We start from the raw sequence: 23,657 nt of genomic DNA, 5'->3' as shown, positions 1-23,657 counted from the left end.
CGGACACACTTCAGGTGAACAGTCCCTTTGTTGAAAGAAAATTATATTGTGCCCACTCTTGCCGTTACCAAGATTTTTGCAATAAATCCCCACTCCTATAGTTTAGACTCACGGGGTGCACTCCCTCTGAGGGCGAGGGCTTGTCTTGCTCACTGCCGCACAGCGTGAGGCCGGACATGTAGGCAGTCCTGGTAAACAGCACTGAGTGATGAAGGAAAGTGGGGTGCTTAGCTGCTTCCGACTTTGGCAGGCAATCCTCCTATGGTCCAGCATTCTCCCAAGTGCATAAGGCCACCAACCAGTAATTCTGGGAACTCTCTTGCACGGTAGGCAACCATTTCTGCAAGAGAGCTGAAAACCACTTTGTGGAGACTTGACTCGACAACGAGAGGATGTTCGGTCCACCCCCAGGGCAGCCACAGACAGAGCATCCAGACACTGACTCTGCTTCAAGGCGCCAGTGAATGTCTACAGGTTCTAGCAAAGTTATGGGCTGATTCTCTGAAAATCCTTCCACTCTAGCAACTAACTATACATAATCAAAAACATGCGAGAAACGCATTTCTGGGCTGGCAGAAAAGGGCAGGACCTCTTCAGGGTCCTGAGACAAGGAGGGACCTGGACCAGGCAAGAAGGAGCACAGGAGCCAGGACAGCGGCCGCCAGGGGAGGGGGGTCAAGTAGCCTAATGGCCCGGTCGTTCCAGTTCCTTCGGGGGAAGGATGCGCTGCTCAGGACATGAGGTTAGAAACTGCAGTTGGAACCCCACAGGGACGCGAGGCTTTCAGAACACTACAGCAACACTGAAAATGGAGCACAGACGCCTCCTGTCCCACAGCTCTGGGAGAGGATGAGGGGCTTAGCTTCCTACCACTGGGACGGAGGAGGGCACACATTTCCTCCCGAGAACCAAGGTGCCCTGACACTGATCTAGGTCTGGTGCTCATGACGAAGAGGAGCTCCCAGGCTGAGCAAGTAAGACAAAAGTGGCTGTGGGAAAATGATAGCCCTTGGGCCAACAGCCTCAGACCAGGCCCCAGCTGCACATGGATCAGAGAAGATGTTCCAGTTCTTGGCATCAGGTATCTTAAAGGCAACACTACTTCCACACTGGAAGAAGTGCAGAGCTGTAAGAATTATGGCCGTTAAACAGTAGGCTATCGAGATCACCTAGAGGGTTTTTAGAAAGAGCCAGATGGACACTCTCACTGGAAAGGCACAGGAAATTCCAAGCAGCATAAACAAATAGGACCCTGTGTAGACTTGAAACAGTAAAACTGAAGACACACAGAACACCAGGAGACAATCTTGAAAGCATCCAGAGATGCTTTACATTGGAGGCTGTTTCCCAGGTGTGTGCAAGGCCACTCCCAGTCCCAGGCCTTTTCAGGGGGAGGGGATTGGCATCCTAGGTTCAGGCGGTACCCCTGCCCTGGACGGGCTGCGAGACTTTGGCAGGTAAACAAATTCTCTAAGCCTCAGTTTCCTTATCCGCAAATCGGGGCTGATCACAGTGTTTGCCTTTTAGGGCTGCTGTGGAGACCAAGGGAACGTGTGTGCCAAGCCTGGCAGAGTGACACACCTTCACTGCAGGCTAGCTATGTTTTCATTCCCTTCCTGCCATCACGTCCCCCACCCACCATGGAGCAGGGCCACAAGTAAAGAGCAACGTTTTAGTGGTGGGAGAAGAAATCCCCATTTATTGAGTGCCAGCTGAGCCAGAAATCTGGGCATTTGCCAAATACGGTCCTGTCAGTTGTGTCCTCACTGGGCCCGGCGAGTTGGTAACTCTAAGGAATCCCCACGTGAAGAGGGTGAGTCTCAGCGGGATTGAGGGCTGAGCCCACGTGCTAAGGCAGGGCTCCATCTTGTGCTTGGAACTTCCCTCCTCTCTGCTCCGGGATTCTCCAAGTCCCCTTCAGCAGTGCCGGATGGGGTTGAGAGTAGTGCACGGTCCTGGCAGCAGGCCTGCTGTGAGCTGTGGATGGAGTGGAGAGGTGAGGAGAGTGCAGACTCTGGTCATCCCCTCCAGGGGTCTTGGGACCGGACTGATGCCACTGGGGTGGCCTGGAGCTGGCAGGGTTGGTGCAGCCAGAAAGGTGACGCCTCCTCCCTTGCTCCCTTGCTGTGACTGAGGACCTGGATCTCAGCGGGTGAGACGGGGGTGACACGGGACGGAGGGAGAGTGGAGAGACTCCCTCACCTCTCATCTTGCCTCTGGGCCCCCTTTGTACATGGGGGGGCGTCACTGTGCCCCCGGTGACACGAGACAGACTGCTCGCTCCTGCCAGCTGGGGGACCCTGGCTGGCTTGTTGAACACAAGCCTCTCCCACCCACATGGCCAAGGTGGCCTCTCACCTGTGGGTCACTGTCAGAGGCCAGACAGGCACTTCAGACGGAGGGCTTTACTAAAGGGAGCATGAGATGGCTACACACCCTCCTTGTAGAGGCTTCTCTGTGGTCGCCCTGCCTCCTGCCAGAGGGGTTCACCACCCCTCCTGCTTTCACATGTTCAAGTCAGCTTTTTGGTAGCTACTCTTCTGGTAAACACTACTTTCAACCTGCCTCTCCAGGCCCTTGGCTGGGTTCTTCAGCCCAATCCCAGAGGACGTGCAGGGAGAGGTGTCTGCCAGCCCAGTCCAAGATCTGGGAGGGAGGCACTGTCAGGAGGAGCCCAAGTGGGCTGAGCAGAAGAGGTAGATGGACAGATAACAACCCAGCCTGAAGGGCAGTGGCATGCCAGAGCACTGCGAACAAAAGGCATGATGCTTGAAATGGCAACGAGCAGGACAGGGGACACCCAAGTCGTCAGCTCTTGCATGGGGGCAGAGTTGAGCACAGAGGACGTAAGAGACTGGAAGGGGAGCAGAGGGTGGGATCTGAGGCCTCTCACTCGGATGGACACACGAGGGGCCTGGAGCTAGTGCTGGGGCATCAGGGCTGCACAAGCCCCCAGATGGTGCTCCTTGCTGGAGAAGACCCTGGTGAGACTGGGCGCATGGCCAGGACCTGCAACCAAGACTCATCCCCAGCTCTGCTCTGGCCTTACTGCTCATGATGGCAAGCCCTGATCCTTAGAGGGCCTGGCTGTTCCATCTGTGCAAAGTGCTGGCTGGACAGTGGTGTGGCTTAGATAGCAGGGCCCCCAGGAGAGAACCGAGGGGGCCTTGAGTCAGGCATAGGGGGGCTTGTGGCCTACCCAGCCCGACAGTGCAGCGACATGACTAGTTGATGGCCCGGAAGGTAAGGAGTGGGAGGGTGGAGGGCATCAATATGAAGCGGTAGACCATCTTGATGTCCTCTTGCACCAGTGACTCCACCAGGAAGTTTTTCAGCACCTAGGACAGAGGCAGGGTTCTGCCTGGCCCAGCCTCTCCCGCCTTCCAAGACCCTGTGGCTGGGCGTCCCAGGAGCAGAAGCCTGGGGTCTGCAAGTGGGCTGCCCGCCCAGGCCCCAGCCCGGCCCACTCACATGGTGCATCAGGAGCAGCATCTCTACCTCTGCCAGGCGCCGCCCCAGGCACTGGCGCACACCAAAGCCAAAGGCCAGGTGTGGGAACCTGACGCCAGAGTCCTGGTGGTCCAGCCAGCGCTGGGGATGGTAGCGCTCGGGCGTGGCGAACACGGCTGCATTTCGACCCAGGGAGTAGAGTAGCACCTTCACCAAAGTCTGCAGTCAGGTGGGGAGGGGCTAGGGTCAGCCGCCCCGTGGGCCAAGGTCAAACGGGCTGAGTATCAGCCAGAAGGGTTCTGGGGCCTCACTCACCCCAGCCGGGATGTGGTAGTTCTGCAGCACCAAGTCTGAGCTCACCCGTCGCTCCACGGTGATACCCACGGGATACAGCCTGTGCATAGGGATGTCCAACAAGGTCCTCCGCTGTGAAAGGGCCCCTCACTTCCCTTCTGCAGCCTTCCCGGCCCAGCACTCATGGGCCAAGGGCAGCTGGCCACTGCCCTCACAGGTCCCTTCTGGCACTGGGAAGCCCCGCTCCTGAGCAGCTGCTTCCTGGCAGCTCTGGAGCTCAGCCAAAGCTCCCCCAGCCTGAGCAGCCCCGGGCCAGTGGGGACGGGATGGAGGACGGCCCAGGACATTGAGGTGGCATCCCAGAGGAAGAAGCACCCCATCCTTTTAGGGGAGGAAGGGAAGGCACAGGGGGATGTGTCCTCGGGCAAAGCTGCTTGTCAGCCCCAGGATCTGTCCTCAAGCCCTAGGGAGTGGGCTCTCCAGACACTGGGGCCAGGGCATCTGGGGCAGCCAAGGTCTACCACGCCTACCTCAAGGTCTCCCTGAGGGCAGCCCTTAGCAGTGGCAGCTCCGTGGTTGCCCTCTGGGGATTTTCAGAGATCCTGGCCTCAGCCACCAGGCTCTCCTGGCGAACGGCCTGCTGCACATCCGGGTTCCGAGCCAACTCAAAGAGAGTCATCAACAAGGGAAAGGCTGTCTGCAGGAGCCAGGGGAGCAGGGCTCGGACCTTGGCACGGGCCACACCCCTCCACCCCCAGGGCACCCTCCCCAGAAAGATGGCCACCCCTGGGGACAGGGGACCTGCGTGCCCAGAGACCTGAGACCTCAAGAGCCTAAAACCACCCACCTCATCGACTTCCCCTGAATCCCTCGGGGAAGGTGTCCCCAGTCTCAAATGAAGATGCAGGCCTCCTCCAGCCACTTCAGGGCCTGGTTCTCACCTTCCTCTGTGTCCACGAGGGGCTCACTCTTGCCAGCTACTCAGGGGGGAGGGTTCTGGAGCCCGAGGTCTAACTGCTCCCAGTGGGGCTTCTCCCCTGGGCATCCAAAGGCAGGTCCCAGACCCTACCCCTTTCCTCCTCCTGGATCACTTCCCTGTGCAGGGAGAGGTGTCTGCCAGCCCCGGCCAAAATCTGGGAGGGAAGCTAAGTCTTTCCTGAACGCCGTCCCCAAGGCGACACGCACGCCCCTGGCATCTTCTGATGGGCAGATACAGCCTCTCGGCTGCACCCTGAGCTTTAGTCCGTGCTCTGCCCTGTGGCCCGTGAGGGAGCAGAAATCTGACCGAGGCACTCCCTGCACTGGCTTCCTCCAGCCTTGGATACAGGCCTGGTGCCCAAGGCCCCTACTGCCAGGGGTCCTGACCCTGTCTGCCCCTGTCGGCTCCACTCAGCCTCAGGGCCTTTCTTCACTGTCTGCTGTTGCTGGCCCCGGGCTGCTGCACTCCCAGCCCCCTCTTCGTGGCCCATCTGACTTGTGTGTGGTTCTTCTGCATTCCACGGAAAGCCCTCCTTCTCCAGGAAGTCCTCCTCTCAGAGCTGCCCCCTGAAGGCACATGCCCTCCCCTGGGTTCTTTCAGCTGGTGGCTGCATCACAGACCCCCTGCTCAGGGAGTTTCTCCACAATGGGTCTGTGCCTCTGCTCTGAATCCTGGGTGCGTGGCCCAGAGCAGGCCCTCAGAGACGCTGGCAGATGAAGGCTCTGTCTAGAGGCAGGAAGGTTCGTCGGCCCTGCGCCCTGGAGCCCGCCCTGCCCGCCGCACTGTACCGCCGCCTGCTCCCCCGCCCCAGCCGGAGCCCCATGCTGCCCTGCCCGTCAGCCTGTCCCCTCCAAAGGATCTTTGGTGAGAGCTAAGTGTCATCTGTCACTGGGGGGTCTCCCCGTGCAGCTCTCTGCTGCACCTTGGTCCTTCCCCGTTGGCTCAGGACCCAGATTATCCACACAGGGTCTGTGGAGCTGCATGCCCCTGGGCCTCATCCACTCTGCACTCTGCCTGGAGCACGGTTTCCCACGGGAGGAGCTGCAAACTCCTTCCCTCTGAGGCTTGGCGCCCATGTTCCCCCTCTCAGTTCAGAAGCTGAGGCCTAAGTCTAGCCATTTTGGAGGCACAGACTGGGGAGGGGGCATGGTCGAGCCGTCTGGCATGGGAAGGGGAGGGCTCCCGGTTCTACGGGAAGGGCTGGCTGCTGGCCTGACCGTGTCCACGCTCCCGGCAGTGAGGTCGATGGAGTTGGCCTTGATGGCATCCAGGGTCATGTCTGCATGCATGAGCAGCTCTGCCACGACGCCACTGTAGCGCCACGGGCGGCCAAGGGTCAGCTCCTGATAGAGTCTCTGGATGGCTTTGTTGGCTGTGGGGCCCAGAGAGACAGAGGCCCTGGGCCTGGGGCTGGGGGCACTTCTCTTTGTCACCCTCCTGCCCTTCAGCCCTCAGAAGCCCCAGGTCTCCGTGTGCCACCCCCAGTTCTTAGGGTCAGCCTAGTCCAGCCTCCCTGCCCACTCTCTCAGGGACCAGAAAGAAGCCACCAGCCCTGGCACGTGGCCTCTGCTCTCCTGGACTGTGGTGAGTGGAGGGGGCCCTGGGGTCCCTGGTCCCAGTGCTGCTGGATCCTCGGCCCTCACCATACTGGAAGATACAGTCCCAGGCCTCGAAGTGCTCCTTCCATATGCTGGTGCTTGTCCAGCGTGACAGGCTCCTGGGCAGGAACATGAGCTGCACTGTGGACTTGAACATGGCCTCCAGCGCGCTGATGAAGTTCAGGCTGTCAGCATTCGGGTTGTGGCCGAGGAGGCCCAGCCGCTCTCCATAAAGGACTAAGTTGCTGGCTGCAGGGAGGAGGCAGTTCCTGAGCCTGAGGCAGCCCAGGGCCTCCTGGCCGCCTCCCCTAGCCCTCCCTGCCCTAGCCCCGGCCCACTCCGAGCCTCTGAGCGGCACCCCCGCTGCACGCCCACACCTTCGATGGTGTAGCAGAAGATGCTGGGCTTGATGTCCAGGGTCAGGCTCCCCCGGGCGTTCTGCACCACCCTCGCCCTCAGGGTTTGGGAGAAGTCCCTGGCCACCTCGTCCACCAGGGGCGCGAACTTCTGCACGGCCTGCAGTGACAGCACGTCCGGATTCAGCTGCAGCCGGTCGGAGCGCCACTTGGGCCCGTTTCTGTAGAGCAGAGCGCAGAGCGTCAGGGCATCCGGAGCCAGCAGCTGGCCCCAGCCCTGTGCCCCCCCACGACGGGAGGCGGGCGGGGCGGCAAGCCGCCTGCTGGTTCTCGGGGGGCCGGCTGCCCACGCGTGGGCCTTGGCAGCACCTCTTTCCTCAGGGGGGCCTCGTGCACTTCGCCCAGGCTGAGACGGGAGCCCCGGCCCGGGCTGCTGCCGGGCCCCACTGTTTGTGCAAACTGGCAGGCCCCTCCCCTGGCACCCACGTCTCCCTCTCTGGGGGTGGAGGCTTTTCCGACGCTCACCCACAGTCCGGAGCGGGAGCAGCCCCTGGAGACCTTCATCCCCAGCTTGGGTGCGCTGCCCCGTGCCCGTTCCACCTGCTGCTCTCCCTACAGAGCCTCCGCTCCTCCGGGGCGAGAATCAGAGCAGGGCTCTCCTAGCAGGCTCCGGACAGAGCCCGGAGCCCACGGGGGTGGGGGGGGCTCCCTGCAGGCCTACAGGGGGTCTGACCTGCAGAAGGCGAGAAGTCCCACCTGTGCACGAGCCCCTCGGGGCCTGTGGAGGCTGGAGAGGGCTCCCGAATGGCAGTCCTAGCCTTCTTCCTCTCCCTGGAGGACAGGGCCTGGCTCGAGTCCCCACCAGGCCCCCTGCTCCCCTCCCCGGCCCGGGGCACCCCTGAGCCCCTCGGGACTGGCACTCATCGGGAGCTGGCGGTCACCCTCTCTCCACCTGCCTAGAGAGGCCCCAGGCGGGTGTGCGCTGGAGCCTCTCCTGTCTCACCTCCTCTCTGCATCCACGCTTCCCACTGCCCACCCCCTGCACCCCAACCCGCCCTCACAGCAAGAACACGCCACGTTTGAGGCCACGGTGCTGTCGGTAGGCCAGCCAGGGCTCCACGAGCATCCGCTGAGGGTGAAAGCTCTCCGCCTGCTGCAGCCTCGCCACGTCTTCGGGCAGCATCACGAATACCATGCGCCTCCCTCCCACGTCATACCTGTGGGACAAAGCTCGAGGCCCTGCTCTGGGGATGTGGCCTCCCTTGGGCCCCACTGCAGAGACGGCCTGCAGCTGGCTCAGACCAGGCAGTCCCTCCTGCAGTCTCACTGAAGCCTCTCCTCCTCTGGTGTCTGCGTTCTGTCCTCCCAGCAGCAAGCTGCACAGTGCTCTGTTTCCACGGAGAGCCACGGTCTCCAGGGTTGAAGGCACAGACCAGCCCTGCGGAGCCCCCTACCTGCCCCTTCCCCCATTCCCCAGACTCCCCGCCAGGACTGGATGTGGCAGAACCCTGAGCCCAGCCAGGACTCCGCGGCCAGCGGGACCACCACCAGTCAGGGTGTTCTCGCTGAGGTGTTCAGGGAGAGCTTTACCTGAAAATGGGTCCCAGCTCCTGGAAGGTCTGATGCATGTCCAGGTGCATGTTCTCGGAGCCGTGCTCCCTCCAGATCTGCAGCGCCCGCATCCACTTGTTGCCAGGACACTGGGGTATGGCTTCGAAGGGCAGCACCTTCTTGGGGGCCTGAGCAGCTCTGGTGCCCAGTGTGCGTGCCCTGTGCAGGGACAGCCAAGGCCCTGCCCTCCACACTGCGGTCTTTGCCCGGAACGCCATGCTGGTGCGCCCTCACCCCTTTCGGCCCGGTCCTTTTATCTCGCCTAGTTTGCTGGACCGGCCGCCTCGATCACGTCAGAGGAGAAGCTGTCCCTGGCCAGACCAGGAAACCCAGGGCAGCGGTCAGGGCTGGAGGCGTCCAGCGGGAGGATGAAAGAGATGGCCGGCTGCCTCGTCTGGCAGTGACGCAACCCGCCGGTGGGTGGCTGCTGAGAGCAGGGGTGGGTCGGGATGGGGCCAAATAGAGTCGGGGTGGGGTAAGGAGGCCTCCCTCCTCTCTCCCGTGAGGGAAAGCAGCAAGATGGAGAGGTGCCTTATCTTATCAAGGGATGAATGGGGACCTTGGATATTTTCATCTTTTCTACAAGGACCAGAGGAGGAAGCAGTGGGGAGGGCTTTGCCCCAATTTCCTGACGCCCTGTGTGTCTTGTCTGCTCTTCCCAGGCCTTGTGCTGGGTGCAGGGCGGGGAGGTCAGGAGCTAGCAAGCACCCCTCCTGGTGGGGGGGTTTCGGTGCCTTGGGGCCAGTCAGGGGAATCCAGACACCACTTGGGTGGCACTGGGGCAGCCAGGGCACCGATGTGGCTGAGGCCCTGTGTATCTGGCCTTGCTGGTCCAGCTAAGGGGCAGTGAACACCCAGGAGATGGGGTCATTGGTGGGGTGGCCTGTGAGCTGCTCCTCAGGTAGACAATGACAGGTCTCTGCCTGCCCGACTTGGGGCCTCTGTTCAGGGCCCCGTCTTCCTCTCTCCCCAGAACTTGTCCTCCCAGAGGAACCCATCAAGGCTGTGATGGGGGTGGGCATGGGCTCCCCATTCTCCCAGGGACCCTTTCCAGCAGGCACATAGCTGGAGCCAGCCCTCAGGCGGGGGGGTCCCCAGAGCGTTTTTTTTTTTGTTGTTGTTTCTTTGTTTTCTGATTTTTTTAAGAATTGAAGTTTAGTTGACTTACAACATGTTAATTTCTGGTGTACAGCATAATGATTCACTTATACATATATGTATTTCTTCCCATATTCTTTTCCTTACAGGTTACAAGCCACTGAATATAGTTCCCTGTGCTGCACAGGAGAACCTTGTTTATCTATTTTGTACACAGTAGTTAGTATCTGCCAATCCCAAACTCCCAATTTATCACTTCCTCCCTCCATTCCCCCCTGGTGACCACAAGTTTGTTTTTTATGTGTGTGCATCTCTTTCTGTTTTGTAAATAAGTTCGTTTCTGTCACTTTTTTAGATTCCTCCTGTAAATGATATCACATGACACTTTATTTTTTCTGACTTACTTCACTTAGTATGATCGTCTGTAGATCCATGTTGCTAAAAATGGCATTATTTCATTCCTTTTCGTGGCTGAGTATATGTTCCATTGTATATAAATACACCACAGCTTCTTTAACCAGTCATCTGTCAGTGGACATTCAGGTGGCTTCCATGACTTGGCTATTGTGAAGAATATGACTGTCATTTCTAATATTACTTTGATTTAACTCATTCCCTGCTCCTCACCCTCCTCATTCAGTTGGGCCAGTGAGTCAGAACTGCCAAGGCCCCTCGGAAGGCTGAGATGTACAGTGGGCCTCAGCCCCAAGTGGTGTACGAGCTGCCCTTGGACCAGGATGCAGCCGGGAGTCACAGCCTGCCCTTGGTGTGCTGGTGCGTCAGTGTGGGCCACGCTGCCCAGGTCTCAGCGAACACACAAAAACTGCAGAACCTTTACAGCCATTTTAATTAACGTTCTTGTTTCTTACACTCCATTCGTAGATTTGAATTTTGTTGTTTTCATTCACTCACACGTGTATGTTTCCTGGGCTCACTATTCTTTTCTACATTGAAAACTCTCCTAGAGATAAATTCCACTTTTTCTAGTGGTCATTACTTAAACTTTCAGTGAAGAAGTTTCTGTGGGAAGAGACGTTGTCAGATCAGTGGTCTCAATGTATTTACTTTAGCCTCTGACTTCAAAGGTCATGGTCTGGAGTGGGTTTTTTTCACTAAAAGACAGTACTTCTAGTCTTTTGAAGATGCTAAATATGGCAGACAAGTTTGGCTGTGTATCAACTCATGCCAGGCACTTCCTATACCCACAGACTGCAGTGTGCGGGCTCCTGCAGCCCAGTTTATCCGGCAGAACCAGGGCAGAGGCCACGTGTGTCTTTGATGGTCCTGACCCTCTGTGTTCCTTCCCCTTTGCTACTTGGCCTGGAGACCGTGGACATGACATCTCCAACCACTGGAGGAGGAAGAGCTACTGGCGCATCAGAAATTTCCGTTTGAGACTTTATGTGAGAAATTTGCTACTTTCATGCAGGAGTCATGTTGGGGAACCTGGGGCCTCACAGTCTCACACAGACACCTCCTCCCGGAGCTCACCGGGGGCACCTACCCACTCGGGCGGCCTCACCTGCCTCAGAAAGTGCTGACGGCTGCGCCCCAGGCACCTGCTTTCCTTGATTTTCCGTTTGTGCCAAAGAGCTTGCTAAAGACCCACATTCTACAGAAAAGCGCACAATCGCAGGGCGACAGCTTCACGGACCCTCCCGAAGCGCACGTAACCGCAGAGCAGCATCCTGCTCGAGAAGCAGGCCTGGGTGGAAAGCCCCGCATTCCTCCCTCCGTTCCTCGACTCAGGCACGAGACGCGCCACGGCCAGAGGCGAGGAGGAAGCGCCCGGCTTTCCGAGCCTCCACGTGACTCGGCCTGCTTTTGAATCAACGGAAAGGAAATCCACCCGCGCTGCTCGTTTTTGCGTCTGCCGCCTCTTCTCTGCGGGGCTCTGTGCGGTCCGGCCCTGCCCCTGGCGAGGCCGCGCGGCGCTCCCTCTCGCGGTTGCGTACTTTCCACCGATGGACACACCTCACTTCACTGCGGATGGACACGGGGCTGCTTCTGGGTTTTATCGAGCCCAGGGGGTGCTGCAGCGAGTACTCTTGTCCTTGTCTTGGGGGTGGGGTGGGGGACGTGCGAGTCTCACGAGGTGTGTGCCAGGGCTGGCGACGCTGGGCAAGTGTTGCTCAGACCGTCTGTAGCAGGGGCTGGCAGACAAGAGCCTGTGGGACCAGCCCAGGCCACCAACGTGTCGGTGACGGAAGCTTTGCTGGATCATAGGGACGATCGTACGGTTACGCATCCTCTGTGTCTGGTTCCAGCCCCACAAAGAGAACGTTTTGTAGGAGTGACAGAGACTGGACAGCCTCTGAAGCTGAAGACATTTACTGTCTGGTCTTTTCAGAGGAACGATGGTGACCGTAGTCCAGGGCTACAATAAATTCTGTCTCCTTGCTTCAGGGTCCAGAATCCATGGAGACAGATGAGTTTATGACAACTATGCGACTGTTTTAGTTTTTGTTTTTGTTTTGCCCACAGTACCTAGAACCTAAGTTCTACCAAGGTATTTTCATCCTGTGCTATCAGGTACGTGTGGATTTAGATTGTGATGACTGTGGTATCTATTTTATTCCTTCACCTCTACAAAATGTGGTTCTTCACATAAGTAACGCTCTTGTGTTAATGTTTACTTAGCCTCAGTGTGTGTGTAAGAGTCCCTTGGGCAGCATTCAAATTGTAGACCCTTTTCTATATATTTTTTTCAATCTTGTCATGTCCTTATTTTAAAGCACGCCTCTAGTAAAGAGAACGTACTATCTTTTGTCTATCCCAAAAATCTTGGGTTCCTAACTGTAGCCATTTAAATAGTAATGCAAGTAATGATCTGGTTGTTTAAAAATTTCTTTTCCATTAAACGTTTTACTTTGAGATGTTTGTATATTCAAATATATGGGCACAAAACACAGAAAGATCCTGTGTGTGCTTTCCTCAGTCATTCCCACTGACACTATCTTGCAAAACTATAGTATCACAACTAACTAGGTTAGTGTCACTCCCCAAGCGAGGGGAGAGAATGGTGTTGGCCCCACAATCATCCCTCCTAAGGACGCATCAATCTCTTTCCCGCCCAGATCCCCAGACAGTGCGACCCTGCGATATGGATTTGGTGTCCGTTTCTGCAACTTTGTCATCCCTATAATGGTATACAAAACGAACAGTGTGTTATGTAACCTTGGTGGAGTGTCATTTGTCATTAAGAATGAGTCCCTAGGCATTCAGTCAACTCAGGACGTCCAGCAATACTTTTGCTTTTCCTGCTGAGCAGCTCACCTCCGTGAGAGAGTGCTGTGGTTTGCACACTACTGTAGGACATCTGGGTTTTTCTCCCGAGCATTTCAGATAAAGCTGCCGTAAACATCCATGGATGTGTTCTGTGTGGACACAGTTTCAGTGTCTCTGGGGAAATCACCCAGAAGTGGATTTGGGAATCTCATGGTAATTGCATAAGCAGTTTTTAAAGGAACTTGCACTCTGTTCTACACACCTGCTGCGCCATTTTTTCATGTAACCAGCAATGCGGGAACAACCTGGTTTCTTTGTATCCTGTCCAGCATTTGGCGTGGTCACTCTGAAGTCCTCTCCACTGCCCCAGTCCTGCCCAGGCTTTCTGGAACCTCCCCCAGAGGTTCTCTCTGGAGTTCCCCTTCTCCCCATGTCCTGCCCAGACCTTCTGGGACTGTCTTCCCCCTCCCCCACCCCTGTCCCGCCCAGACCTCTGGACTCTTCCCCCACCCCCTCTGTCCCCTCCCACCGTCCCCCCCAACCCCGTTTCCCGCCCAGACCTTCTGGAACCTCCCCTGCAGCAGGGCCCTTCAGGGAAGCGCCTCTGGGGAACGGGGCCGCCCCGAGACCAGGCCGAACCTTCCGGAAGCCGCGCGAAGCCTGTCGGGAGACGCCCGTCCGACCTGCGGCTGAGAGAACGGGGCCTGGAGCCCGCCCGGCCTCCCCGCGCCCACCTGCGGCTCCCCGCGCCACACCGGCTGTGCGGGCCCTCGAGGTCGTGTCCGCGGAAGGTCACAAAGCTCGGGGCGGGGAACTGGGTCGGGCAGGGGGACGGAGGAAGGTTCCAGAAAGCCTGGGCGGGAAACAGGGTGGGGGCGGGGATGGCGGGAGGGGACAGAGGGGGTGGGGGAAGGTTCCAGAAAGCCTGGGCGGGACTCGGGCGTGCGGGGGTGGGAGCCGGTGGGGGATGGGGACTGAGGGGTGCAGGGGAAGCGTCCAGAGGATTGGGCAGGATAGGGGTTGGGGGACGGGGAAGGTTCCAGAAAGCCTGGGCGGGAAACAGGGTGGGGGCGGGGATGGCGGGAGGGGACAGAGGGGGTGGGGGAAGGTTCCAGAAAGCCTGGGCGGGACTCGGGCGTGCGGGGGTGGGAGCCGGTGGGGGTGGGGGCCGTGGGGCAGTGGGGCCGGGGCCGGGGCCGGGGCCGGAGGGGGGCGGGGGAAGCGTCCAGCTGTCTGGGCGGGGCGCAGGCGGGGTGGGGGGGCAGTCCTGCAGGCTCCTGCTAGCCCTCAGGTCAGTGGTTTTGGGCCTGGGGTTCAGCCGTGATGCCCTGGAGCACGGATCCGGGATCCCGCTGGTGCCAGACATCCAAAGCCCAAAGCGCCTCCATCTGCAGTACCACTCCGGGGTCCCCAAGCCCCCACCTGCCACGCGGCAGACTCCCCACCTTCCAGCTTCTGCTTTCTGTTCTCCGGGGCCCCTGTGTTTTGGTTGAGTTTGGTGTCGCTTTCCTGGTTTTTTAACGTGAGAAGGGCGATTCTTAAGTCTTCAGTCTTGGTGCACTTCTAATTATGCTTGTCAGCCCTCCTTTTCCTGCCAGGGCTTGAGGCTATTTTGCTCTGGTTTTGACTTGTAATATGTCTATTATCATGCTGCCCGAACTATTTTGTGTTTTCTACTGGGAATAATCGGGAGGGTGCGTGGGGGTGTTGATTATTTGAAATTGTGTTCTTAATTTCCGAACAGGTGAAGTGACTGATTCTCTTGCATAAGATGGCTGTAGTAGAAACAGTGCCCTGACTTGTGTTTCCAAAAATGCCTGATGGACATGAATTCTCCACACCCCTTTATCTCTTGAGAGACTCTTTATGTTGAAGTCTTCTCTGGCTGAGACTAACGGAGCTGTTTCTGCATCTCAGTCCCATTACCTCGGCTTTGGGCTCTGGATGTCGTGTCTCTTATGTCTAAACCTGTTGCACGGTCAGTGTTTCTCGTAGTGAGATCTGCTGATAAGGAGGCTTCCGAACCTTTTTTGCATCAAACCATATTCATTTTGTCTTCATTTTTAAGTATATTTTCCCTTAAGTAGAATAGAAGTCTTGGTGGCAGGTGTCTTCTTTCTACAGCATTTAGGCGTGATTGTCCTTGAGGCTTTCTGTTTCTCGTGGTTTGTGTTGAAGGACCAGCAGTCGGTGGGACTGTTGCTGCCTTAAGTTGCGCCTGGCTTTCCACTGGGAGGCGTTCCAGCTCTCACTGGTTAAACGTCGTTTCCCACGGTTCAGCTGCGGTGCGTCTGAGTTTGGTCTTCCTCATGTCTCTTCTGCTTGGGCCCTTCCGCCCTGAGCTCTGTGGGCTGTGGGCTGATGCCCCGCGCTCATCCTGGGAGCGGGCTGTGTCCTCCAGCGTCTCTTCAGAGATGTGCGTCTGTTTCTCCGTCCTCTCCTCCTAGGACTCTGGCTCGGCGGATGGCGGCTGTCGGACTCTCGTTTGTGGGTCTCGTTTCCCCAGTGCTGTTCACTCCCTTGTTTCTCTCTCTCTGGGAGTCAGTTTGGGTGTTTCCTGTGGGCCTGTCTTCACATTTTGCACTGTTGTAGTTCACTGCGTCTGCTTGGCTGTGCATCCCTTCCAGTGAGTTTTTTGCTGTTAGATATTTTTTCTGTTTCAGAATGTCTGTTTGATTCTCTTGATGACGTAGGGGAGGAAAGCTTTTCCTGTACCTCTCTAGGTTCCTTTGGCTGGTCTAATCAAATTGATATGAGACAGATTAACAGAAGGAAACATTTAATTTTGAAGGTAAGGAGGCCCCATAGGTATAGGACCTAAAAAAGGGACTGAGTGAGACAGTTTATATACATTTTAGACAGAGAATCAATGATGTGTGAAGATTTGATAAAAACAAATGAATTTTTGCTGGGGGTAGCAAATTAATGAAGAAGTGACAAGGTTCCTTTTTGCACCTTGGTCAGCGCAAAATCCCCGTCTTTGATGATAAGGATGCCCTCCAACCCTTCCCACGTAGGGAGGATGCATTCCCCGGGGGACGTTCTTTCCTGCTTGCAGGGGAAGCAAGGAGGCTCAGAGCGTTCCTCCTATACTGGATGTTTCTCAAGCAACTTTAATTCCAAGTAATCAATACACTATCTTCGCAAATTTGGGGGCTGTCTGCCCTGAGCCCCATCAATGTCGTTTCACTGTTGAAGATTTTCATGTTTTTAAAATCGTTTTTGTTACCACTTTCTCCTTATATTTTCATTATAATGAATTACAAGCACTTAGATGCTGACATCAGCCTCTGGGTGAACTGGGGTTGCCTTCTACCGCTGCTTTCTTGCATAGCAGTCCTCCAGTCCTGCCTCTTCTGCGTCTTGTGGTTTTTCACAGAGACTCTGGACTTGCATAGACCCTGGCCAGCACGTTGGTGGCTTTGTTACCACAGAGGATGCCTGCTCTCTCCTCTGGCAGGGAGGCTGTGGGAGGGCCCGGCCACTCCGTCGGCTCAGGACCCAAGCCGGGTGGGGTGTGGGTGGGGTGGGTGGCAGCGCTGAGCGGCCCCTGGCGACGTCTGGGCTGACTCTGCTGCGTTGTGACTGAGAGCCTCTCACATCTGTAACTCCTGCTCCTGTTGCCTGTGCACGTGGGAGTTTCTGTCTTCAGCCTGAGCTCCATGCAGCTCTCAGATCGGCAGGTTTCTGGGAGGTTGCATGGTTTGTGCTGAGGGCACGGGATTCTGTCTCTGGGCGATGGGAAGCCAGGAAGAGTTGACTCTGCCCAAGCCGATCTTAGACAGTGTGGTTCATTTTGCTCTGTGACACTTTCACTCTTGGATGAATCCTGTTCTGTGTGAGGATCTCAGTCCCCACTCTCCACTTTTCAGGGGCCCTGGCTTTATTTCCAGGACCTGTTCAGCTGTCAGACCCTGAATCTCTGAGCACTGGCCGTTCACAGACGGTGCCGGCAGTCGTGTTGCTTCTGGACACTTTCCAGTCTGATTTCTGCCGCGTCCCTCATCTGAGCCCTTGGGTATTTCCCATCTGTCTAAAGACCTCAGTGGGGCGTCCGTGAAGACATCTGACGGGTTGTGGTCAGCATCTTCTCTGGGTATTTGCAGCACAGAAATGTCCGGAGTGTCTGGTGTGGCGAGTGGGAGAAGAGGGCCTCACTACGTTGGCTCTGGGTCACTAGCTGCTCACGAGACCGGCCCGGGAGCAAGTGTGGCTGAGGGAAGGGACAGATGCAGGGAAGGCAGGCAGCACCGAGTGGGAAGGGGCTGCAGGGGACGAGGATCTGTGCCTGGAGAGGTTGGGGGTCCACACTGGGGGCGGGCTGGCTGGTCAAAGGAGCAGCCCCTCCAGGGCCCTGGCGCTGACCCACCTTCACCCCGATTCTCCGTACTCGGGAGCTTCCCAAGTGGGAAGGCCTGGGCTGCAGCTGGGTTGAGAGCTGCACTTAGGAAAGCAGGGGGCCGGGGGCAGGACCTCTGGGTGCCCACCTCAGGGGCATGGCTGCCTGCTGCACAGTCAGACCCCGTCGGGGGCCCCTCAGCTGGATCCGTGGGGGTTGCATGCCAAGGGCTGCCACCACCCGGGTGGGTCTCCTCGGGTTGACAGGCGGCAGCAGACGAGGAGCTCCCCTCAGAGAGGAGCCGCACAGAGCGCCGAGAGCATGTCACGCTCCCGGCAAGGGAGAAGGGGCGCCCCAGGGAGCGAGGCTGCCTGGGGCTGGGGGAGGCAGGTTCCCCAGAGGCCATAGGCATTGGCAGCGGTGAGGGTGCAGGTGGGTCCCCGCAAGTGATGTTTCAGGTGCAGGCACTGCCTGGTGCCTGGGGGCTGCCCCTCCAGCAAGTGCTAGTGTCCTGGCTCAGGCGTGAGGAGCCCCAGGCCCCCCTGCCCCCGGCAGTCATTCAGGGCTCTGTGATGCCCAGGCCCAGGGAGACAGGACTGCATGGGGTCCACACTTCCTAGCCACAGGGCAAGTTAGGCTTCTGGCATCTTCATTACTAGTTCCCCTCCTCTGGTCCCCAGCCCTACGTGTGTCATGGTCCTTGTACAGGCAGGAAATACCTCAAAGGACAATGTTCCAGCACTTTCCCCAGGTTGCTCTTGAGGTGGGGCGTCAACGAGTAGATAAGGAGAAACACTTGAGGGTGTGCGGCCCTGGGGTGTGGTCCGCGTGGAAACAGCCGCAGGACCTCGCTGCCCTGGCTGTGCTCTGCCAGATGGAGAGCAGGAAGGATGTCTTGGTCTGAGATGAAGGCTTGAGCTTGGCAAAGCCTTTGTGTGTGGCAAAGGCCTGCTGGCCAGGTCCTGCCCGGAGGAGCACTCAGCCCAGAGCGGGAGGTGGGGACCCACGTGCTGGTTGGAGCTGGGAGCCCAGAAGCCCCTACAAGGAGCCCTGCCCTCGCTGACTTGCACCCTGGATCTCCTCCCTCCAGGTTCAAGCTCCCACAGGGATGAAGCTCCTCTTTGCCTTCCTCCTCTTCATGGGGTGGCCACACGGTGACATTGATCCTGAAGCCTGTGAGTATCAGTCTTCTCTGCCTTAGAGAGGAGGAGGCTTCACTGAATTGGGGTCATGGTAAGGGTCTGAATGGAGTTTTCATCATCTTAGCCAGCTGAGATCTCCACTGCCAGTGCAGCTGGTGACCACAGGGTGGACTAGAGAGTGTCCGTGAGCAAGGGGAGGGTCAGGATGGAGGAAGGCTTTCTCCAAGGACCTGTGGACCCAGGGACCGGAGAGGGTGGTGTCTCTAGCTGGGGCCCTTCCCCATCTGGAACAAGCAGGGGTGGCTGAGTGCAGGGAATTCGGGGCGGGTGGCCTCATAGATTCTCAGGCCTTCCTTGAAAAGGTGGGTCCAATCAATAGAGCGGAGGGTTCACACACCTGGCCACCTGCAGGCGTTCCTGAGAACCTGTGTCTGAGAACAAGAAAATGTCCTGGGTGTACCAGGCTTCTGTGCAGGGAGGTAGCCCTGCCCTGACACACAGCCCAGCGAGGGCTGAGCAGGGCAGGCCTCAGGATGTCCTCTGATGCTGAGGGAAGGGGCCAGCTGCTGGAGGGGTGTGGTGGGTGGAAAGGTAGAGGAAAAAGGCACGTTGGACAGGAGCCTGACTGACACCGCTCTCTTTTTCTCTAGGGACCTATAATTTGAAATGCTATGATTGTTGGGTCACGAACACCTTCTATTGTTCAAATATTAGAGTCTGTCCTTATGAAATTAGGCGCTGTTTGACCATCTCATCTCGTAAGTACCAATTTGTCTTTCCTCCACCTGGTGAACTAGTCACTCCACCTGGGAAGTTTCAGGGGCAGGGCCAGTGTGTTCTTTCTCTGCACCCAGCCCATGGCCTTGGCCTGCTGTGTCTCCATCCCGAGACCATGTTCCCAGGAGTTGGCTCAGAAATGAACAAGAGGTAAATCCACAAAGCCAGAGTTGGTTTTTTGGAAAGATTCATGTTATTTGTAAAACAGAGTAAGAAATGAACAAAAATTAAATAAAATGAAATTTGCATAGCCAACATCAGAAATGGGAGGGGAGGCGTCAGTTGGTGCCCTCACAGGCCTTATAAAGAAAACGTGGCTGTTATGAATATACTCCCTGTGATAAATGCGACATTCCTGATGAAACGAACAAAAACTTGAAAAACGCTGTTAACCACCTCTTTCTGGCAATGAGAATGTAAGACTGAAGTGCCCTGAGTCCTTTCTAAAAACTCTGTGAGCCAGAGATTGCTTCCCTGGCAATACCTCGCTAGTATCATGGGAGGAGTCACCCCAAGCTTACACAACCCCTTCCGCAAAAGCAGGGAGGAGCCTCTCACCAGCATGCTCACGATCACAGCGTACACCCGACACACACCCAACAAAGACACCGGGAGAGTGGGGAATCGCTGATGGTCGTCTCTTGTGCCTAGAGACGCAGAGACACCTGCCAGACTCCAGCCAGTAGAACCCGGGTCTGCATGAGCTGCAGGAGCTCTGACACGTGCCTTTCGGGGATGGGATCCTGAGTCAGGACAGGAACACTAGGGAAGATGAGCAACCTCTGAATGAAGCGTGGACTTGAGCTGAGAAGAATTTGTCAATATTCATTCATCATCTGGGATGAAGGCGCCCTCGCCACGTAAGCCATGGCAATGGCACACAGGAGGGGAGCAATCACAGAACTGCATGGTGCCTTACAGTTTGAAACCCACTAGTTTAGTTCATCGCATGAACAAAGGGAAAATGAAACATCGTGGAGTGATGACCAACAGGCTGAAAACTTTGTGATAAAACCCAACAGCATTTCCCAGTTAGGAAGAAACCTGTGAGGAAATGGAAGCAGAAGGGAAATTTTCTCTCATAGAATAGTGGTAGTTCAACGAGAATGTGAAAAGTTTTTTTCCTGAGTCACAGAGGGGTATGATGCCTGCTGTCACCACCTCTGCTCCCCATGGAACCAAGTTCATGGTTGGTTCACGTAGGCCAGAGCAAGAAATAACATACATGGTGATTGGAAAGACAGGAATTACACTGCTACTAGTCACTGAAAACCACAAGCTTTGGAAAAAACAAGTGAATTTACAAAGGGCCCTGGATAGAAGGTCAATATTCAAGAATCAATTTAAAAAGTCAGTTTTGTTTTTACAGGCCCCTACTGACAAATTGAAAATGAAATTTACTAAAAAGCATAGCTTGTTTACAAGCACCAAGATATCACTCACTACCTGGGAAGAAATCCAACTAGATTTGTGCAGAATTTCCACACTGAAACTGCAGAATCACTATTGAAGTGAAACCCTTAAACTGACAGAAGGACAAACCGAGCTTGTGGATCAAGACCCCCTACAGAGCCAAGATTAATCTACAAACTCAATAAAGTTGTAACCAGAATCTCAGCAGGGTGTGTGCCCGCGCGCGCTAAAAGCTGATTCCAGATGTTCAAACATCTGTGGAAGTGGAAAGGGTTAGGAATAACCAAAGCAGCCTAGTGGGAGAAGAAAGGCGCTGGGGACCCAGCGCTGTCAAGTACCGAGAGCACTTACGCCGCTCCGTTCACTAGGACGGAGTGGTGCTGGGCTCGGGATCGAAGACAGACCAGTAGAGGAGGAGGGCGAACGCAGGAAGCAGAGTGTCCACGTAGAGGCTTTGTGACGAAGCTGACCCTGCCCTGGAGTGGGGAGGAGGCTTGTTGGCCTGCAGGGGACACCTAGAGGCACAGTGCGAGGTCTGCAGGAGACAGAACGAGGGCTGGGCCGGGGCTCTGTTTTTAGGGAGTCAAGGTTGGGGCCTAGGGTTTCATGGGCTCACACTTCATTAGTGATTTTACAGCGGAAGAGTGGAAATGAAATATAGACTGTATTTAATGCAGAAAGAACCTCTTCCGTCCAATCAGTAACTAAAATAGCTGATCACCCAGTAGAAATTTGAGCAAAAGGCATGAAGGCAGTTTGCCAGAAAATGAGTTCTGAACCGGTAACAAATAAAACAGAGATCTTTGGACGTGATTCTTTTTGGTGAAAATGCAATATAAACGCGTGATACGATGACTGCAGAAGGAATGACTGACTATTCAAAGCCCAGCACGTGGCGAGACGCTGACATGTGCGCGCTCCTTTGGAGCGTGAACAGGCACAAGCGGTCGGAAGGCTCATGAACGGCGTCCGCCTGTGAGCGCAGCAGAGGCCCAGCGTCGCCAGCCCTGGCACACACCTCGTGAGACTCGCACGTCCCCCACCCCACCCCCAAGACAAGGACAAGAGTACTCGCTGCAGCACCCCCTGGGCTCGATAAAACCCAGAAGCAGCCCCGTGTCCATCCGCAGTGAAGTGAGGTGTGTCCATCGGTGGAAAGTACGCAACCGCGAGAGGGAGCGCCGCGCGGCCTCGCCAGGGGCAGGGCCGGACCGCACAGAGCCCCGCAGAGAAGAGGCGGCAGACGCAAAAACGAGCAGCGCGGGTGGATTTCCTTTCCGTTGATTCAAAAGCAGGCCGAGTCACGTGGAGGCTCGGAAAGCCGGGCGCTTCCTCCTCGCCTCTGGCCGTGGCGCGTCTCGTGCCTGAGTCGAGGAACGGAGGGAGGAATGCGGGGCTTTCCACCCAGGCCTGCTTCTCGAGCAGGATGCTGCTCTGCGGTTACGTGCGCTTCGGGAGGGTCCGTGAAGCTGTCGCCCTGCGATTGTGCGCTTTTCTGTAGAATGTGGGTCTTTAGCAAGCTCTTTGGCACAAACGGAAAATCAAGGAAAGCAGGTGCCTGGGGCGCAGCCGTCAGCACTTTCTGAGGCAGGTGAGGCCGCCCGAGTGGGTAGGTGCCCCCGGTGAGCTCCGGGAGGAGGTGTCTGTGTGAGGCCAGGGGCACAGAACTGGTGAGTGAGGCCGCGGCAGCTTAACTCAGGGACTCTCGAGCCAGGCCTCAGGTGGAGCCTGAACAGGGCTTTGGCTGGTCGAGGGCACTGGCCAGTCCTCCAGCGAAGGCGCTCACAGGCGTCCCAGTGGGACTGTACTTGGGACGGGGCACCAGGGCTGCACTGGGGAGCAGGTGGGTGTGAATGTGCGTCAGCCTCCGTGCTGGGCCGGGGGCGGGGAACGGCAGGCAGAGGGGTGCGGCGGGAGCCCGTTCTAGCAGGGTGAGGCCAGCTGCAGAAAGTCAGCTGGAGGCCAGATGACAAGGGCCCTCTGCTTGGAGGGTCTGTGTGACCTTGGGACATCAGCAAAACATGTTTCCTGGGCTCCGTTCTGCTTCCGGATCCCTAGAATTCTTAGAGCAAATGGTGAACAGGACGATGCGTTTGTACAGCTCCGTGATCAGGCACCAGGAAGCTTCATAGGGAGGCCAGATACAGAGATGAGGTGGCAGTGTAGCGAGACAACATCTCCAGGAGAAGGTGTCATGGAGTCACCGAACCCTTATTGGACTTGGATTGTCTTCTCAATCAAGAATTTCAGGCAGTGTAACAACACGTGAGGGATGGAGCTAGTTAAGATAAACGTGCTTTGATATTTGTAAGCAGAAAACGAGAAATCAATGATTGTCATCTTTACTTTTTTAGGTTACGATGAACGTGAATTATTCGTTTACAAGAACTGCACAAACAACTGCACATTTGTGCACCCCTCTCAGCAGCCTCCTGAAGCCCCCAGGAGAAAATACTTTCGTTCTAACTCTTTCTATTTTGTTCATTGCTGTAATAGTATGACCTGCAACGAGGGGGGTATTAGTAATCTTGAGAGGGACATCCTCCCCGAAATGACAGTTGAGGAGGAATTGGAAGGAACTGTGCGATTAGGGCAGTCAACCTTTTTCCTGAGCTTTGCCTCCATTGCGGTCAGCAATACACTGACATGAGAAGCTGCCTTTGGAGGGTCTTACCATCTCCCCATTCCCCAGAGCCAGTTGGCTGTCCTTTGCTCTTTTGTGAGCCAGAGACAGTGACCCACGGGGTCCCCCGTTGGCAAGTCACCCATTTAGGGCTTGTTTGGAGGGAGAAATAAAGAGCATGATGGTTTGGGTATTGTGTACTCGGATTTCTTTGTGGTGTTAGCTCTGATCCGTTGTTTTCCTTGTTAGGCACCACTCACACACGGACAAAAGTATATTGCCACTTGAGGGAACAGAGATTGAGTATTTTAGTCAAAAACGAAACAGCCCCAGGGCATAGTCTACATGCCCGCGGGAAGACTGGTCCAGGACCACTTTTCTAGTTTCCTTGCGTTCCCTGTGAATTTTAGAGTCAGCCTGGCACTTTCTACGAAGGAGTCCGCTGGAGTCTTCATAGGGGTTGCGTCGAGTCTGGAGACCTGTATGAGGAGTGTCGCCACGGGAGCAAGACAGCATCTTCTGATTCGTGGGTGCAGGATGCTTTCCAACTCTGTAGCTCTTCTTTAATTTCTTTCCACGGTGCTTTGTGGTTTTCTGAGTATAAATTTTGGACATCTTTTAATTCCTAGGTGTTACACTCTTTTTGATGCTCTTGCAAATGGAATGGGTTTCTTAATTGTATTTTCGGATTTGGCATTACCAATGAAGAGAAGTACGACTGCTTTTGGATCATGTACTTGTATCTTGAG

At 56.2% G+C, this 23,657-nt stretch overlaps 2 protein-coding genes across 2 annotated transcripts; one reads left to right on the top strand and one right to left on the bottom strand.

The window, feature by feature from the left end:
- Window positions 1-1,802: 1,802 nt before the first annotated feature.
- Window positions 1,803-8,529, bottom strand: LOC105106427 (cytochrome P450 11B1, mitochondrial). The gene is made up of 10 exons (XM_011000240.3): window positions 8,268-8,529; window positions 7,739-7,894; window positions 6,699-6,898; window positions 6,367-6,570; window positions 5,941-6,095; window positions 4,275-4,441; window positions 3,766-3,844; window positions 3,472-3,669; window positions 3,200-3,338; window positions 1,803-1,977 (listed from the first exon to the last, which is right to left on the bottom strand). The coding sequence occupies exons 1-9, from the start codon at window positions 8,504-8,506 to the stop codon at window positions 3,225-3,227; spliced, it is 1,512 nt and encodes a 503-aa protein (XP_010998542.2). The 5' UTR covers window positions 8,507-8,529; the 3' UTR covers window positions 1,803-1,977; window positions 3,200-3,224.
- Window positions 8,530-14,987: 6,458 nt separating this feature from the next.
- On the top strand, window positions 14,988-23,146 carry LOC105103889 (glycosyl-phosphatidylinositol-anchored molecule-like protein). The gene is made up of 4 exons (XM_064476655.1): window positions 14,988-15,101; window positions 18,044-18,128; window positions 18,746-18,853; window positions 22,640-23,146. Exons 1-4 carry the CDS (start codon window positions 15,078-15,080, stop codon window positions 22,933-22,935), a joined length of 513 nt encoding a protein of 170 aa, XP_064332725.1. The 5' UTR covers window positions 14,988-15,077; the 3' UTR covers window positions 22,936-23,146.
- The last annotated feature ends 511 nt before the right edge of the window (window positions 23,147-23,657 follow it).

The sequence above is a fragment of the Camelus dromedarius genome, chromosome 20 (assembly GCF_036321535.1).
Source record: "Camelus dromedarius isolate mCamDro1 chromosome 20, mCamDro1.pat, whole genome shotgun sequence".
Lineage (NCBI taxonomy): Eukaryota > Metazoa > Chordata > Mammalia > Artiodactyla > Camelidae > Camelus > Camelus dromedarius.
Note: the sequence above shows the minus strand (reverse complement) of the source record. Positions and strands in the feature narration are given on the sequence as shown.

Bases quoted from the DNA above. Each gene is read 5' to 3' on its own strand.
- LOC105103889 (XM_064476655.1), top strand. From the start codon at position 15,078: ATGGCGGCTGTCGGACTCTCGTTT. The intron at 15,102-18,043 runs GTGGGTCTCGTT...TCCTCCCTCCAG, and splicing joins CGGCTGTCGGACTCTCGTTT to GTTCAAGCTCCCACAGGGAT. The intron at 18,854-22,639 runs GTAAGTACCAAT...TTACTTTTTTAG, and splicing joins CTGTTTGACCATCTCATCTC to GTTACGATGAACGTGAATTA.
- LOC105106427 (XM_011000240.3), bottom strand. From the start codon at position 8,506: ATGGCGTTCCGGGCAAAGACCGCAGTGTGGAGGGCAGGGCCTTGGCTG. The intron at 6,096-6,366 runs GTGAGGGCCGAG...TGGGCCCCACAG, and splicing joins GGACTGTATCTTCCAGTATG to CCAACAAAGCCATCCAGAGA. The intron at 4,442-5,940 runs GTCAGGCCAGCA...TGGCTCCTGCAG, and splicing joins CTGCCGGGAGCGTGGACACG to ACAGCCTTTCCCTTGTTGAT.